The following is a 17,307-nucleotide window of genomic DNA, read 5'->3' on the forward strand; positions in this document are numbered from 1 at the left end:
TGTTTCTTGTCTTTCCTTCCTTCCTTCTCTTTTAGTGACTTTTTGGGTTTTAACCTGTCTTCTATTTCTGCCAAAGAACCTATGTAATTATACCTTTCTTCTGGGTATTATCTGCCAAGCAGGTGCAAAAGTGCAGTGCAGTGTAATTTAGTAAAGATCTAATTTTAGGTATTGGATTGTGTTTGTCTGTGTGAGTGGTCCAGCAGTGCCCTCACACACACTCGTCAAGCTGTGTGAAAGGACCTTGGCCAGCAGAGACTACAACCATGAAGTGACAAAAGGGTCAATTTTCCAATGTCTCGTGTTTGAATTAATCTGAGTTTGTTTTTGACTTAAAGGTTCATATTGGTAAGGAATAAGTAAATGTGTTATAATTGTTGAATAGGATGGGGTTTTCTTTGGACTCATTTAGAGTAGATACAAAAGCCATTTTGTCATACTGAGGCATGAGGTCTATAGACCATCTGGAGAATTCACTAAAATGACAAGCATGTAGTGTCTAATGTGGATTACAGACTTTTATTAAAGATAGGAAAGAATTCATCTGATCTTTCCTATCTTTATCATCTGTAAGGGTTTTATAAGAATATGTATGTAACTGTTCCCTAAAACAAGGATAAAATTATTGGAGATTGCAAATATTCCCAAGTAAAACTATTTTTTAAGAACATCCTAACAACCCTTGTCAAAGCTCTACTTGTAAACATCAAAGAAATAAAAAAAGACTTTCACATTGAATTGTATGTTCTTGGAAAGTGTATGTATATTGGGAAGCCTCCCAAAAAGAATGTTACCAATGTTCTTATCAACCTCCCGAAGAAAATTCCCAAGATTAAATGACAAGCTTGGAGTTTAAGGAGAAAGGAAAAAACAAGAAACATTTGAAGGAAAAAGAAATGAGAATTTTGAAAAGAAAAAAAGGAGATAGAAGAAAATAAATGATTTTTAAGTGTTTATAAGTCGTGGTGTATGATAGTCACTTGGGATGCCAATGTCATAGGCTGTCTCCCTACCATTGTGGTAGGTCTTATGTCTTGGCTTTATAGCAGCTTTCTGTACCAGATTCTCTAATGCCAGGTACTACTCAGGGTCCTTTACTTGTGAAAACTCATATATCCCTCCTTACAAAGCAATGTGGATGTCCAGTTAATCTCCATTTTGCTATAAGGAAGCTAAATGAAAAGAGTTTAAGAGCCTTGCTCAAGGTCACATAACAAGGGAGTGGTAGAGCCAGGATATGAGGAGCACAATCTGTTTCCAGAATTTGAGTAATCCTCTCTTATGCTAGACCCTTTTTTCAGGCAGTAACACTTTAGTCAAGATGTATCCATTCTTTGGGCTTTATTTACGTCATTCAAAACTTGCAGTGGGTGACATGAGATTAACGCAAGGCGGGTGTGATTTATGAGTCTGTGAAAACATGGGAGTGATCCAAGAAGAATGTCAAGAAGGATAAGCATTTTGGAAAATGCAGTTAATGATGAAAGATAAAAATAATTAGAATGATTGAGCCTTTGAGAAGGGGAGGAGTTTCTTCTAATTAGGTTCATGGAAAAACAGTGGTAGAAGTTGTATGTGGAGTCGACAATGGTACCCATCTTTATTTCTTCAGAGACATTTCGTTTATGTTTCAGCAAGAAAAATATTTTTGCCTAAAGCTTGTGACATTTTCAAATTTGCAATGGAAACTGCATAGTATCTTTTTTCTTAGAAAGTTACAAGGATAGGAGAAAAATCATGACTCTGCTGTTTACTGTCTATAAAAGCTTAGCTGAGATTTTTCATTTCTCTGAGCCTGTATTTTCTTGTCTACACAAGGCAAGAAAGTGATACAGACTTATGAGGTTGATGAGGATACTGAGTTATGCCAATAGGGGCACTCAGCATTCTATCCAACATCTACTTAATACTGAGAGTCATTATTATGATTACTGTTACAATTCGTATTCCCTGAGGTCAATGGTGAATCTTTGGACATGCATTTTGGTCTTCTAAATTTGCACGTGTTCAAGCCAGGCCATATTTACACAGACATCTTTTGTTTAAAACAAAGATGCAGGGGCGCCTGGGTGGCTCAGTCAGTTGAGTGTCCGACTTCAGCTCAGGTCACGATCTCGTGGTCTGTGAGTTCGGGCCCGGCGTAGGGCTCTGGGCTGATGGCTCAGAGCCTGGAGCCTGCTTCCGATTCTGTGTCTCCCTCTCTCTCTGCCCCTGCCCCGTTCATGCTCTGTCTCTCTCTGTCTCAAAAATAAATAAAACGTTAAAAAAAAAATTAAAAAAAAAAACAAAACAAAGATGCAAATAGAAATAGTGAAGGCATTTTGTGATGTGAGTCCACATCGGTCTTGACATTTGAATTTTTGCATCAGTTATGATTATTTTTTTAATGTTTATTTATTTTTGAGAGAGAGAGAGAGAGAGAGCATGCACAAGCAGGGGAAGGGCAGAGAGAGAAGGAGACAATCCCAAGCAGGCTCCGTAACATCAGCACAGTGCCTGATGCGGGGCTCGAACCCACGAACCGGGAGATCATGACCTGAAGTGAAACCAAGAGTCGGATGCTTAACCAACTGAGCCACCCAGGTGCCCCTATCAGTTATGATTATTAATTAAGAATGATCCTGGGGCACCTAGGTGGCTGTCACTTAAGCATCTGACTCTTGATTTCAACTCAGGTCATGATATCATGATCCTGACATGGAGTCTGATGGGGCTCTATGCTAAGCATGGAGCCTGCTTGGGATTCTCTTTCTTTCTCTCTCTCTTTCTCTCTCTCTCTCTCTCTGTTCCTACCCCAATGAGTGTATGTGCATGCACACGTGTTCTCTGTCAAAATAAATAAGTAAATATTTCATAAAAAAGAATGATCTTATTTGAATGCTAGTAATTCCATAGACGCCTATGAAATCTTATTTTGTGATGAAGTTTCAAGCCAAGTAAACATGCACACATCCTTGTATATTGTATTTCAGCCAGTTTTTTCAAAGTAGGCTTCAAGCCCAGCACAAAGCCCAAAGCAGGGTTTGAACTCACAACCCTTTGATCAAAACCTGAGCTGAGATCACGAGTCAGACACTTAGCTGACTGAGCCACCCGAATGCCCCTATGTTGCAGCCATGTAAGACTGAAACATAAATAAAGATGGCTTTACTTGATCTGTGTGTTGACAGATAATACTGCCACTTATTGTAAAATTCGAATTCTTGAAAATATTTCCACACCAACTCCTCGACTGTGTACCAGCCCCATGCAAGCCAAATTTATAAGCAAATAATTACAGAGACATGCTATTGGGCTTTGCTTTTGTACTCACTAGTCAAGGAAAGATTTGGAAAGTTTAGGTTAGTAGCATAAGCAGAGAGTTCAATATATGACATTTGACTTCCACTCATTACTTACTTCCAGTATTTTAAAGGTCATAACATATGGATAGTATTTCCTCCTGTATTAAGGTGCTATGGATAAAATTTTAAATTACTTTTTCCTCTTTGCCAGAAGAGATATAGGAAGATGAAACCCAAGCATGTTATTTATTCCCTGTTATTGAGAGCAAGATTTAATTGCGTGAATAATTCAAGTTCATCTACTGCAGTTTGGTACTTCAGTTTTTGTAATGTTGATCCCCTGTGAGAGTCAAAATGGTCGTTTTTATAACTTAAATTTTGTTTATTTGCTTGTTTTACCACATGTTGACCTGGAACATATTGGATTTGTAATATATCCCACTACAGTGTAAACTCTGTGAAGGCAGGGATTTTGTCAAGCTCTTTATAGTACCGAGAACAGTACTAGCACATAATAAGCATGCAGTCCTTACTTGTTGAATTACTTGTTGAAGTCCTAACTTGTTAAGTCAAGGTTTCTCAACGGAGGCACTATTGACACTTTTTGAAAAAATCTTTGTTGTGCGCAGCTTTCTTTTGTATTGTAGGAGGTTGAGCAGTATCCTTGGCCGCAACACTTTGGATGCCAGCAGGTGCCAATAGCATCTTTCCACCCCCCCTTCCCCCACCCAGTTGTGACAACTTAAAGTGTCTCCAAACAATGCCAAATGTCTCCGTGGGGAGGGAAGGACCCAAACCTCCCTCTGTTGAGAACCACGGCAGTAAATGAATGAATTGCCTTGGCACATCAAAGGAAGTCTTCATCAACCTAAGTCCCTGGTCGAAAATAAAAGAAGAATTTGGAAACTGATTTACATAACCAATACAGGCCACTAAAATGGATTGCTTACGCCTCACCCTACTTAACATGATTGTTGAGCCAATGCAAAAATCTGTTATAATAAGAAAGAAGTTATCTTTTGTCTTCTTGTGGCAGAAGAGAAGGTGGCACCCTCAGCCACTGAGAATGATATTGTGGCAGTGTTTATTCCATCCCTCCTACTTCTCCTAGCCTACCTCTTTAGGGAACCCACTGTTATCTCTGGGTCTGAAGACAGAGGTTCTAACCCCAAAGTCTACAAAACATTTAACATTGCAAATGTGATACCGAACTCTGGGTTATTTTGGTGATACAGCTGTCGGAAGCTCATACATTTACGGAACGTGAAAAGCATCCTGTGACAATGTGTAATTGTTGTCTAAGCTATGACACATTTGCCATTTGCCACAATTCTGGCTTCCTTCACATAGTGTTTGGAGGACTGGAAAAATCTGCCACCATATTAGCGAGGAGAGATGTTGGGTGTGAAGAAAGACCTAGGGGGACAGGCTCAATAATCACACTTCAGCTGTGTCCACTCCCCAGCTCAAATGAAATGCTAGTGGGCAACAGCGTAAATAGATCACTCTCTCTGTCGAAAGAGCCACGTTTAGATGTTTATGTTTAGATGACCCTGGGCAAGGTAGCTAGCCTTTCTAAGACTGGATGCACTATCCATAAAAGAGGGGATTGAGGTGAGGTTTAAATGATGTATTTAAAACACTCAGCACAATGTCTGGCATGCACTGAGAACTGAATTAATATAAGCTATTATAATTATCATCATTAAGCAGGAGATGTTATAGCCATAAGCTAGTTGACTGTGATGGAAAGAGCAAGGATGCAAGGACAATGAGGTCATACAGATTCAGGCAGAATCATGGTTCAGTTACTTCCTAGCTGTGTGAATCCTCGTATGAATCACCCCAGGTTGTATTGCGTTGCAGTCACAAAAGACCTAAAAGTCTCAGGTACTCGCAACCCCAAAAGCATTTCTTGTTCGGTTCCATGTTCAAAACGTCCAGCTGCTGCTCTGCTCTTCATCAATATGTTTTTTTTTTTTTTTTTAAGTTTATTTACTTATTTTTAAGAGAGAGACAGCGAGCACAGGCACGGGAGGGGCAGAGAAGAGAGGAAGAAAAACATGAAGCAGGATCTGTGCTGTCAGCGCAGAGCCCCGTGCAGGGCTCGCTCCCACAAATGGTGAGATCATGACCTAGAGCTGAAATCAAGAGTCGGATGCTTTCATAGACCGAGCCACCCAGGTGCCCCTGGTCTTCATCAGTCTTATGCCAGGACTCAGGCTGTCAGAGTAGCCTCTGTGTAATAAATTGTATTCGTGGTGGTATAAGGAAACAAACAAGATGGCAAATCTCTAAAGGTTCTGAAAACTCCTGCCCAGAATGCACACATCACCTCTGCCCGTATTTCAGTGGCCAAAGCAAATAAAATGGCAGCTCCTGAGTTCAAAAAGGCAGGGCTATGTAAAGGAGGGGTGCTGTGGAGAGTGGCAAGACTGTGCTACAACTGACCACAGCTCCATGGAGAACCTCTGAACTTTCACCTTTGCTTTTTGTTTTTTTTTTTAATTAGTGTGGGCACTGAGAAATATAACTAATACACGTGGAGAGATTATGATGTGCTAGACTGCCTTAGATACATTATCTACGAAGTCTCATTGAGTCCTGGTAACAAACAGCCGAGGTAGATATTGTTGGCTCCATTTTACAGATTAAAACGACAAGTGAGGTCTTGAAGAGGCTAAGCAACTTCACACACAAGATTATATACACAAATGTCAGGTCACATACTAAGTACTTGATAACTGCCTTCTCTCCCCCTCCCCTTGTTAAGTTGCATAATGGCTTATTTTTGAAACAACTGTTTCCAATTGTTTTAGACTGTGTATGTAGGAAGAGCAGTAGGAACAAAACTGGCTGACTGCAGATGGTGCAACTGGCCCTTGGGAGTTCTTACGAAATTTCTAGTCTTCTCAAACAAAATCCATGGGCGGGGGGCATCTACTCTGGATGTGCTCTTTCTTACCCATATTTGGCCTGCGGGCTCCCCTTAGCAGACTCCTAACTACTCATTTCCATTTTCATCCCCCACTCTTAACTATTAGTCACTCCCACCCGCCCCCCAACACACACAAACTCCAGACCTTTTTGGCAAATCTTCGTAGTAAACAGATGGGGTATCTGTGTTGCTCGGAGACCACTTCATATGTGGAATCCAGTCCAAAGCGAGTGAGAAGGAAGGGGCCTATCAGCAACATGACTGAGTGGTTAAGCCCTCTCCTCCTCCTCCTTTTTTCTTCCTCCCCTCTACCCCTTACCCCACTTCTCTTTTACTGCCCTTCTGAATTCAGCTCTGGCTTCGTCATCTATCAACTGTTTAAACTACAGCAGACCACGTCCCTTCCATGGCCCTCAATTTCCTCACCTCTAAAATGAGAATAGTGTAGTAACCCATGGGGGTTTTGTGACTATGTGAAATGCTGTTTATAAAGCCCTTTGCGCAATTTCTGACTCACAGAAGGAACTCGTTTGGTTGTTGTTAGCTATTATTTCGGGCAAGGTTAGCAGCCCATGGGAGGGAAAAGGTAGGAGTTTGGGAGGCAAGGACTCAGCAACTACAGGATGAATTCGGAGGAGCTTCATTGGGGGTTATCTGTTCGCCAAAGGGTCTCGGTGGAAGAGCATGAGCTGAGAGGAACTTGAATTTCCATCCCTGTTTGGCCCCTCACGAGCTGTGTTACCTTGGCTGATTCGGCCTCTGTAAGCCTATTTTCTACCTTTAACGTGGGCATGACCTCACACAGTGGCCTCGAGAATTAGCCTGCTGGCGCACAGTCCCCTATTCAAGCTGACTTTGAACCCCCCCCCCCGTCCCTTCCAGCTGCGTGCGTCGGTCCCGACCCTCTCCTGGTGCTGGGGGAAGGGGCCGCGTTACCCCGTTCTCGGTTGCATTCCGGCACCCGGGCTGCCTGGCCGCGCCGACGGCGCCCCCGGAAGGCGTGTGCGGACCAACGAGTCAACAGGCTCTCTTCGGCGTTCAGAAGTCACCGGACCTCACACACCTCCCCAGGTAAGGGGTGGGTGCCCTTCTCTCACCTGGAGCCCCCGTCCTCAGTCTGGGAACCGTGCTGCCGACGGAGCCAGCCGGCTCTCCCCGCGCCCCGAGGGCAGCGGGCGCGCGCGGCGAACGCACGGCGGAGCGGGGCGCTCGGCCTCGCCCGCCCCCCGCCCTCCCCTCCCGGCGGCAGCTGGCCAATGGCGGCCCTCCCCGGGCGCTCCCCCTCCCGCCGCCTCTCCCCCTCCCCGCGCCCTCCCCGCCGCCCGGCTGCCTCCGCTCGCAGCCGGGGCTCGCAGGCTTGGCGGAGCGCACGGCCGGCCGAGCGTCAGCCAGCCCGCGCCGGCCCCGCTCTCCCCGGCCCCCGCCGGCTCCTGCACGCCCCGGGCCTCGCCCCTCCGGCGCTTCCCGACGCGGGGCTCCTGGCCCCGAGGACCGCGCGGCGGCGGCCCCCGAACTTCATCTGAAAGGGAGGAGACGATGGACCCCGTGAGTCAGGTAGGGCGGACCTGGGTTGCGGAGGGGGGGGGGCGCCCCGCGGTCCGGAGAGGCGCCCCAGCCCCTTCCTCACGCTCTCTCTTTCTCTCTCTCGTCTGGCCCGTCCAAAGCTGGCCTCCGCGGGCACGTTCCGGGCGCTGAAGGAGCCCCTCGCCTTCCTGCGAGCGCTGGAGCTGGTGAGTGCGGGCTGTGTGCGCGGAGGGGGGCCGGGCGGCGAGCCGTCAGGTGAGGCGAGGTCCGCAGGGGCGCCCTCCGCTGGCTTCCGCTGCGAGCCCGGGGTTCGGCCCCCGCTGCAAAGACCTCCCCACTCCGCAGGTGCCGTTCTGGGCTGGCGGGGACCTGCTGGAGGGACCCAGCTTGGCCGCGGGAATGTGGACGGGCTTTTGCAGGCGCCCCGAGGTGTCCTCTCGCCTCCCGCTCGCACGCGCGCAGGGGCTGCTGTCGGGAGCCCCCGGGAGATGGAGAGGTGGGAAGGGGAGCCGGTGGAGGTGAGGCTCCGGGCCTCACCTGCACTTCTTCGCGGGGTTGGGGGGGGGGGCGGTGAAGGCTGGAGAGGAGGGACTCTCTGAAGGCTGGGCCTCCACTTGGCGGAGCTCGAAAGTTGTTCAGCACTGAGGCAGCTCTGCGCCCGGACTGGGATGCTGGAAGCCTGCGGTCAGCCTCCCTGCGGGAGCTCCAGCGAGGCGCTTCCAGGCTGTCAATGCTGTTGGTGGAGGCAGCAGGAGTTCTTCCTTCCACGTTATAATTTCTCTACCCCAGCCACTCCTCGAGGGCTCCAATGATTTTTCCCAGGACAACCTACCACCCCCCCCCTCCCCCGATGCCCCCAGCCTTCTTGGTATAGCTTTCTTCAGCCACTGGGCTCTCCGAAGTTTTGTTACTCTTTGGCTTTGTACCCCTATTAAAAAAACATTTTGCCAGTCCTCTGGCAACCTGTCTGTTGACAAGCAGGGAGGCACAGAAACAGCTACTCACGGGGCCACAGAGCAGTGTTGGTGTTGTTGGCTGGGATGATGGTTATTCAGAGTGAAATCTGCAGGTCGCACATTCTCTCTTGCTAGAAGCTCTGAGAGGCAAGCGGACCTATCTGGACAGAAAGTTCAAAGCCCGTCATGTAGCATTAATCACAGGCCCTACCACTGACTAGCTGGGAAATTATGTAAGAGCGTGCCCCGTCCTCCCTGATCTTAGCTCCAAGGGCTAGCGTGTGGCTTTGGCTACACAACTGTGGTGCGTTTACACGGATGATCTACAGGGTAATCACGTTTGCCTTGTTTGTGGACCTGCATTAAAATGCAGGAATGTATCAGTTTGACATACATCAAGACAGCATTTGGAAAGCTTGAACTAGTGTTTCAGGATGGCCATTATAAAACAGTGGCCCTTACAGCCAGGTTAAACAAAGCCAGCAGGGCTCATGGTCTGGGAGGCTTCCGGTCGCTTTCTCAGAATTCTGCCCTCATTCATTCATTCAGACATTCAATAAACATTCCCTGTGGAAAAGCAGGGTTTTTTGATCAAAATCAGAACTCCATTGCCAAGCCATTGTGTCTCAAAACAAAATTCAAAGAGTTGACATCAATTTTCTGGTATCTCTGATTGTCTCACATTGTCATTTACCTGACACATTGATCTGTATTCTTTTCAGTCCTGTGACAGCATCATTCCATGTCACTACTCACCACACAGCCTCTACCAGTATGTTTCCAAGTACAGTAAACCTGGGTGACTTTGTTTCAAATGCAGATTTCTGGACATCAGTTCACAATATTGGGAAGATGGGTGCCCGGGAATCTGCATTTTAAACAAGCTCCCTAGATAATTCCTGTGCACTTTTAAGCTGGAGGACCACTACCCTAAGCTATCCAGCTTTCTTCCAAAACTCAAAAGCACTCTAAGTTTCCCTTCGTCCTCACACCCCCAGGCCTGGAAACAAATGTGTGTCTTTTAACCTCAGCTTAAATATTACCTTCACGAAGTTGTCTCTCATATTGCCTCCTTTTCCTTTCCTCTACCCCAAACAGAATGATTCAACCCATTCTTTGGGCTTTCATTACATTTTATTCATGAGAATTTATCACACTGCATTATAGTTGTTTTTTTCTTGATGTGCGTGGTGAGAGAGAGAGAGAGAGAGAGAGGGAGGGAGAAGGAAAGAGAAAGGGAGAGGGAAAGGATTAGTAGAACATTTATTACACCTAAAATATTTATAGTCTTTCCTCTCTTTTAGGCCTCTAAGGCTATAAGGTGGAATAGCTTATGCTTGCAGATCAGTTACTACATTCTCTTTGTGGAAGAGAGCCTGAATAAGGGACAAAGACAAACAAAAAAGAAACAAGGGGACAAACCAAAACAAAGCTTAAAAAGTCAGAGAAGTTAGTTGATCTACCTTTTTGAAAATCTTTTTTAACGTTTATTTATTATTGAGAGACAGAAAGAGACAGAGCATGAGCATGGGAGGGACAGAGAGAGGAGGAGACACAGAATCTGATGGAGGCTCCAGGCTCTGAGCTGTTAGCACAGAGCCCGATGTGGGGCTTGAACTCACAAACCCAGCGAGATCATGACCTGAGCCGAAATCAGATGCTTAACCAACTGAGCCACCCAGGTGCCCCTTGATCTACCTTTTATAAGTGCTAAGGTGAAGAGGTGAAAGCAGAGAAATAGAAGAAGGTTAGTTACTGAGCAAGTTTAACAAAGTGGAGAGAGAGAAGGAATATCTATGTTACCGTATGCATTAGTAGAAGGAGCCTCTCTGAGCCATCTTTTTCTGTAGGAGATAGTGACAATGAGAGAGCGTGTGATCTCTTAGCAGGAAACTTGTTCTGTTTGTCTCTGTGTTCCCCCCTAGTGCCTTTCAGAGTTCTTGGTAAATAGTTAAGTGATGAGCTAAAGGTGAAAATCAATGATGACAGAGCACTAATAATACCCCAGTTTCTCCTTTTCTATGGAAAGCAGCTTTAAAGTTGGTGCTCCTTAAAATTTTTGAACTATAATCCTTTTGTTTTTCAGTATTTATAAATAAAAGTGTGTATAAAGATATATGTTCAAGGATATTGACTGCAACATCATTTGTAGAGGAAAGAGCTGGAAACAGTAAGTCCATTCATAGGAAAATCATTAGTGTGTGATTCGTATATGTTATGAAATATTATACTGCCATTAAAAAGAATGAGTTAAATTAATGTGCATTGACCTTAAGGTCAGTATATGTAATTGTCTTTGATAAAATTGTCAAGTGCAAAAAAAAAGGGTTTCATTCTTAATATTTGACAAAATTAAATTAAACAAGTTTAATTAAGTTCCATTAAATGGAAACAAGTGGCTTTCATTTTTTTTTTTTTTTAATTTTTTTTTCAACTTTTATTTATTTTTTTGGGACAGAGAGAGACAGAGCATGAACGGAGGGAGGGGCAGAGAGAGAGGGAGACACAGAATGAGAAACAGGCTCCAGGCTCTGAGCCATCAGCCCAGAGCCTGACGCGGGGCTTGAACTCACGGACCGCGAGATCGTGACCTGGCTGAAGTCGGACGCTTAACCGACTGCGCCACCCAGGCGCCCCTGGCTTTCATTTTTTTAGTCAACAATTTATTCAATCAGATTTCAAAGTAATGCGCAGAGTATAATACTATTTTTGTAAAAAATAGAAAAAGGGACATATAGTTGTGTGTGAGAGAGAAAGAGAAACAGATTTGTTTGAGCATAGAGAAAAGCATAGATGTGTACCACAGAACCATTAAAGCTGATTTTTTTCCAAAGGGTGTAATTTGAGGTGCAATGGGAAGAGGAGGGGGTGAAGGAAAGCTATGTCATACAGGAAGAACCACAGGCATGTCACTTGTCTGCAGTTGTGCACAACTGTAATTTTTTAAAATAACTTATATTATGAATGATTTCCTATGGATTGGCCATATGAAGTTGTGTTACTTCTAAAGACATCCACTGATTTTGGATTTATAGCCTTAGGGTGAAACATGCACTTTATGTGCTCTTTGCTTAGGAAAGGCTCATGGATATAGTAGATTTAAAGTTTAAATAATGTATAAAAGCTAAGCCTTCAGGGGAAAGCTTTAGCCAATTTCAAAGACTTTGAAGCAAAACTTGCAATTCTTAATCTCTACTTAAATGAGGTCAAGGACTTCTCACTATCTTTTGAGTCAAACTCAAAATTCAGGACATAACACTGATCCCAGTGGTCTGTTTCATTTATTCCATGATGATAGAATAGATCCAGCAAATCTCTTAAACTTTGATTTGGAAATGGTAAAAAAAAAAAAAAAAAAAAAAAAAAAAAAAAAAATATTACATTTACCCCATTTCTCAGTCTTACTCTGAAAGCTAAGTTAATAGAATCCTGCCTTCCACTGATCACTCTTACTTTGCTACTTCAGTTCTTTGCTAGTTGGACTTTGGTCTTTTTTTTTTTTAAGTATCGTCAGCACATTCTTTCTTCCCTGTACTATTTACAAAGCTCTGAATATACACCTGTGGATTTATGTGTACTAGAATGTGGCAGACCCCAACACATCTCCATCACCCAGGACTAGTGTAGATGTAAGGGCATCAAAAGGACTTCAGCTCCACAAATGATATTCAGCACAGTCTTCCAGCATCATGATCCTCAAGTCCAAATTCTGTCCCTATAGAAATTACTGCTAGGTAAAATTGCCTGATTCCTCTAATCCTTAATCTTTGACACCCATCTCAAACTGTGCTATACCATTTCTGCAACAACCCTGAACTTCACATTTCCATTTCTGCTTTTCCTTTCTGGAAGCCAGCCAATCCAGAGATGCAGTGTGTCTGACAGATGAGCCATAGGGGCTACTACTTCATGTAAATGGAGGCACCTGCTTTGCATAAACTTCATCCCTGAATCTAAGTTCTCAAATATGTTTTCCAAACAAACAGAAGACAACATTCTGCTTACTTGATACTAATAGCGTTTATAATCATGATTGGTAGTAACAAAATAAAGCAATAATATAGTTAATAAGATATATATAATTAACATAATGTATCACCATTCTGAACACTTAATGAGAAAAGGAACGAGAGCTACCTTTCTCATGCAGGCTTCATGTGAGGCGCTATATTTTAGTGCTTTAATACCTCAGCACATTAAAATCTATATGACTAATATTTCCATTTCACCATGAAGCGCAGGGACTTAACTAACTGATCAAGAACAAAATTGTGGGAAGTGGCAAAGCCAAGATTTGAGCACTCTCACTCCCAAATGTATTCTCTTAAATGCTGCACTTTTCTGCCTTCTTCAGTGTGGCAGGCACCTGCTGTATCTTATCTCTAATCCTCAAAGAAATGTTAAAAAGCAGATACTGTCCTATTTGCAGTGTTTATCTCACCCACTAAGATATATTTTTGAAGGCTTTTCTGAAAATGCCAAGGAGGGTTTGCATTTAGAGACGAATATAACAGACATCAGTTGTCTTTTATATTGTTTTATTTTTTACGTTGGTTATTAATTAACCAAGGTCGAATAGGTTCTAATTAAAAATTAGTATCTCTTCATTTAAAATACATAGAAAAAGACTATGATTATAAAGCCAATAACTTAATCTCATTTTGTGGTCCTTTTTTTTTTTTTTCAATTTTCTTAAAAAAAATCTGTGTGCATGAGTCAGACAAGTCTTTCTTTTTTTCCTAAGTATAAACAAGACAGGGAATTCTAACATGCGAGATATTTAAATTATGAGCAGCAATCTGTCATTGAGGGCCTGATGTAATTTCAAAGCTACATTAATGTGGATTTAATTATAACTTTCTAGCCTCTCAATTAGTGACAAAAATCATGTGTGATTGGAATATGAATCAATAAATACACTTATCATAAAAGAGCAACTCCCCAGTATGCTAATGGATTCATCACTTGATGCACTTCCAAGTTTATTAAGACTGTTGGTGTTTGGCCCCATAAATACAGAAAAAAAAGAGAAAAATGTTACTTATGGATTTGAATCCTGATTTTATTTTTCACTAGCATGGTGACCTGGGACAATTTATTTAATTTCACTAGACTTTATTTTTCTCATCTCTAAATTGGATTGATAATGGCTCCTACTTCAAAGGGTTGCCATAATGATTAAATGACTTAATGAAAGTAAACCACCTTGCACGGTGCCTGGGCTATAAAAAGCGCTCAACAAATTATGAAGGTGGTGATGATGATGATAATGATGATAATGATTTGGGTGATTCTGGGGATGATGAAAAAGGAGAAAGTAGAAATCCATTGGAAGGTAATTTAGAACATTACGGAAACCTCTTGCGAGTTAGAATCTTGGCAAAATTCAGAAGTAGAAAATCTGTATTCACCTTGCATGTACCTCTTTAAGCCCCTCTCTCTGTATACCATGCTGTCATGGTTGGGGTTTTTTGTTGTGTTTTCTTTATTTGTTTTTATCATTGCATAAATGATTCTTCAGGAACTTGCCCTTGGAGTATCTGCATTTCAAAGAACATTGCAGAGAGGTCAGTGTGGAACCTACAGGAAAAGGTCTCTTGAAAGAATTGCAGGCAGTTGGTTCTCCAGAGTTTTTTGTTGAGGTACAGGGAGAGAATCTTCCTCATTTTTCTTAAATCATAATCCGTAGACATTGCTTATGTTTGGAAGAGTTACATGTATCCAACTGAATTCTCCAGGTTGTAGATGAAGGCTTTCATAGGATCAACCTCAGGCAGTTATTAACCACACCCTGATACCCAGCTATACCTGGCATTTGGGAGTCTCCCAGGGTAGGGATCCTGCCTTCACGCTCAAGTAGAGACATTGTTCTTAGTTCTCTGTTCCCCAGAGGATTTACGTCTCTTCCTGATCCAGGTAAGGGGGAAACAAACAAACAAAAAAGTCCCGTCCCCTGGGTGGCTCAGTTGGTTAGGTGTTCGATTCTCAATTTTGGCTCAGATCATGATTTCACGGTTTGTAAGATCAAGTCGCGATTCAGCCTCTGGGCTGACAGTGTGGAGCCTACCTAGGATTCTCTCTCTCTCTCTCTCTCTCTCTCTCACTTTCTCTCTCTCTCCTTCCCTCTCTCTCCCTCTCCCCACTCTCAAAGTAAATAAACTTCAAAAAGAAAAGAAAAGGTCACGTGTTAAGAGAAAAAAAAATAGTCCCTAAGGAATATGTGTAGAAATACATGACTTTTCTTTGAGTCTTCATCTTCTTCAGGCATGTGTTTGACTTTGGCTATATTTGTAATTATTCTTGTTCATTCTATTATCGTATCCTTTCTTTGAGAACCTCAGTTTCCTCACCTGAATACTGGGGCAATACCCTTTGCTTCTCACAGTGTTGTAAATTTTAAGTGAGATCAGGCATGTAAAATACTTTGTAAACTATTAAATGTCCTCTAAAAGTAAAGATAATTGTAATCATCATGATGGTAATGATAAAGAAATACTTTTTTCCAGTCTAAATGACTCTGGGCAGTGCCTGGGTGGCTCAGTCTGTTACGACTTCAGCTCAGGTCATAATCTCGTGGTTCGTGAGTTCGAGTTCCGCATCGGGTCCTGTGCGGACAGCTCAGAGTTGGAGCCTGCTTCAGATTCTGTGTCTCTCTCTGTCTGCCCCTCCCCAGCTGGCACTATGTCTCTGTCTCTCTCAAAAATAAATAAATGTTAAAAAAATTTTTTTAATGACTCTGGGCAGCATAAGATAACTGGCCTAGTGTGAAGGTTGAGGCATAAAGTGTGAGCGCCTGATCTCTCTCTATGAGTGGTTGAGTCCTTCCCAACCACCAACCTCCCTCCAGTCTCTCATATTGAAATCCAGTTTCTTGCTCTGTACACATTTCACATTTCTTAGATGTTTTGGTGATGGTTTCTTGCTGATCTGATGGACTTTTGCAAATGTCTCTTCCTCTGCATGGAATACCACCATTTTCTTCTAACCCAGCCCTATTTAGATGACAAATTCCTCTTGTCCCTTGAGGTGTCAGCTTAGATGTCACTTCTCTTGGGAGGACCTCTCTGAGTAGGCTGGTTCCACTGGAAGAAGTCAGGCTCCTGATGGCTCCCCAAGCACATTCTTTTTTTCTTTTTAAGTTTATTTGTTTATTTTGAGAGAGAGAGAGGCAAAGAGAGAGGAGGCTTCGTACTGTCAGTGCAGAGCCCGATGTGGGCTTAAACCCATGAACCGTGAGATCATGACCCAAGGCTAAATCAAGAGTTGGATGCTTAACCTACTGAACCCCCCAGGTGCCCCATCCCAAGCACATTCTTTAATGGCTTGTTTGCATTTTAGCTTCTCAGGCAGACTAAATGCTCCATGAAGACAAGTTGTCTTGTTCATTACTAGATTCTAAGTGTCTAACACTGTGCTTGACACAGAGTAAGAACAACTCTTACTATGGAGATGTTTACAAATCCCATCAAAACATCAGACAGTAGGTGCTCAGTAAGTATTAGGTGAAGGAAGAGGGGGGAAGAAGAGAGGGAGGAAAGAGAATAAAGACTGAATAAATGAATCCTTGAGAACACATTGGATGTGGTGTAAATTCGCCTTCATGATTTTCATCGTGAGGAGGAATCCTAAGGACTCCTATAGGAATAATTGTTCAGCTGTTACTTTTGGTTGTGGAGCAGAGTAACTCACCTAGGCCGAGTCAACTATTAAAAGAAAGACAGGAGCTGTAGACATCCTCACTGTACAATAAAGGAGGTGAACTCTTATAGCAATACAAGTGTGAGGGCAATAACCAAAACACAACAAAAGTGTGAGGAAGGAAAGAGGCGTAGGTCTCATGTCTTGTGTTCAGGACAATGAGGACAACTGCCTTACCAAGAATGTTGCCGTTATTGTGTTTTGACCACTGTCCTGCTTCATCTCTTTGTGTTCCCTGTCTCTTCCCATTTACCCCATTCTTTCCCTGATTCTAATCTAATGTCCTAAGAGAAGGGATGTGATCGGTTCAGCTAATATTTCTTTCAGTGTGGACACTGCTATCAGCCCCAGGCCATGGCAGGCTATGGATTGGCTGCCCATGGATCAGATGCCCACTGTTGGCTCTGTCCCTTACAGCCTGAATGAAAAGGATCATGAGACTCAAAACATGTCTCCCTACATTGTTCTTTCAGGGGAAGAGTGGGAGGGATAATTCTTGAAGTCACCGGCACGTTCGGCATAGTAAGAAGTTTACATGTCTAGTGGAAGAATACATCATTTGTTTTATGAGTACACCTTCCTTTAAGGTAGTGCTGGCAGTTTTCTCAAGATGTTACGTCTTTGATATCTGGGACCAGCATCCTGGAATTCTCTATGATGAGATCATTTGGTGGACTCACATTGGTAATGTTATTCGAGGGGGTGTACCTTTGGCTCTTCAGCTCACAGGGCTCCAGAGCTTAGGCCAACTTGTTCAACACCTCTTCTTTAAAGGAATGATGAGGTCTTGTCTGTGATTAGATAATCCGTTTGTGAAGGAAAATGTATTCCTTCAAACCACGTGCACTTCATTTTTTTTTTTTTTTAATTTTTTTTCAACGTTTATTTATTTTTGGGACAGAGAGAG

The 17,307-nt window shown here is 43.2% G+C and overlaps 1 protein-coding gene and 1 long non-coding RNA gene across 3 annotated transcripts in view; one reads left to right on the plus strand and one right to left on the minus strand.

The window, feature by feature from the left end:
• The window catches only part of LOC123605813, an 81,483-nt gene extending 74,087 nt beyond the window's left edge, over positions 1-7,396 (minus strand). The window contains exon 1 of the long non-coding RNA XR_006715901.1: positions 7,320-7,396. This is a non-coding gene — a long non-coding RNA (uncharacterized LOC123605813). The remainder of the gene's footprint in view (positions 1-7,319) is intronic.
• A 137-nt stretch (positions 7,397-7,533) lies between these two features.
• The window catches only part of SYNPR (synaptoporin), a 320,817-nt gene continuing 311,043 nt past the window's right edge, over positions 7,534-17,307 (plus strand). The window contains exons 1-2 of one of the 2 annotated variants that reach the window (XM_045493415.1): positions 7,534-7,776; positions 7,887-7,952. In XM_045493415.1, coding sequence (XP_045349371.1) covers positions 7,759-7,776; positions 7,887-7,952 — 84 coding nt within the window. In that variant the 5' untranslated portion in view covers positions 7,534-7,758. The remainder of the gene's footprint in view (positions 7,777-7,886; positions 7,953-17,307) is intronic. The other variant, XM_045493416.1, reaches the window with a different exon arrangement.

The sequence above is a fragment of the Leopardus geoffroyi genome, chromosome A2 (genome assembly GCF_018350155.1).
Source record: "Leopardus geoffroyi isolate Oge1 chromosome A2, O.geoffroyi_Oge1_pat1.0, whole genome shotgun sequence".
In the NCBI taxonomy this organism is placed as follows: Eukaryota; Metazoa; Chordata; class Mammalia; order Carnivora; family Felidae; genus Leopardus; species Leopardus geoffroyi.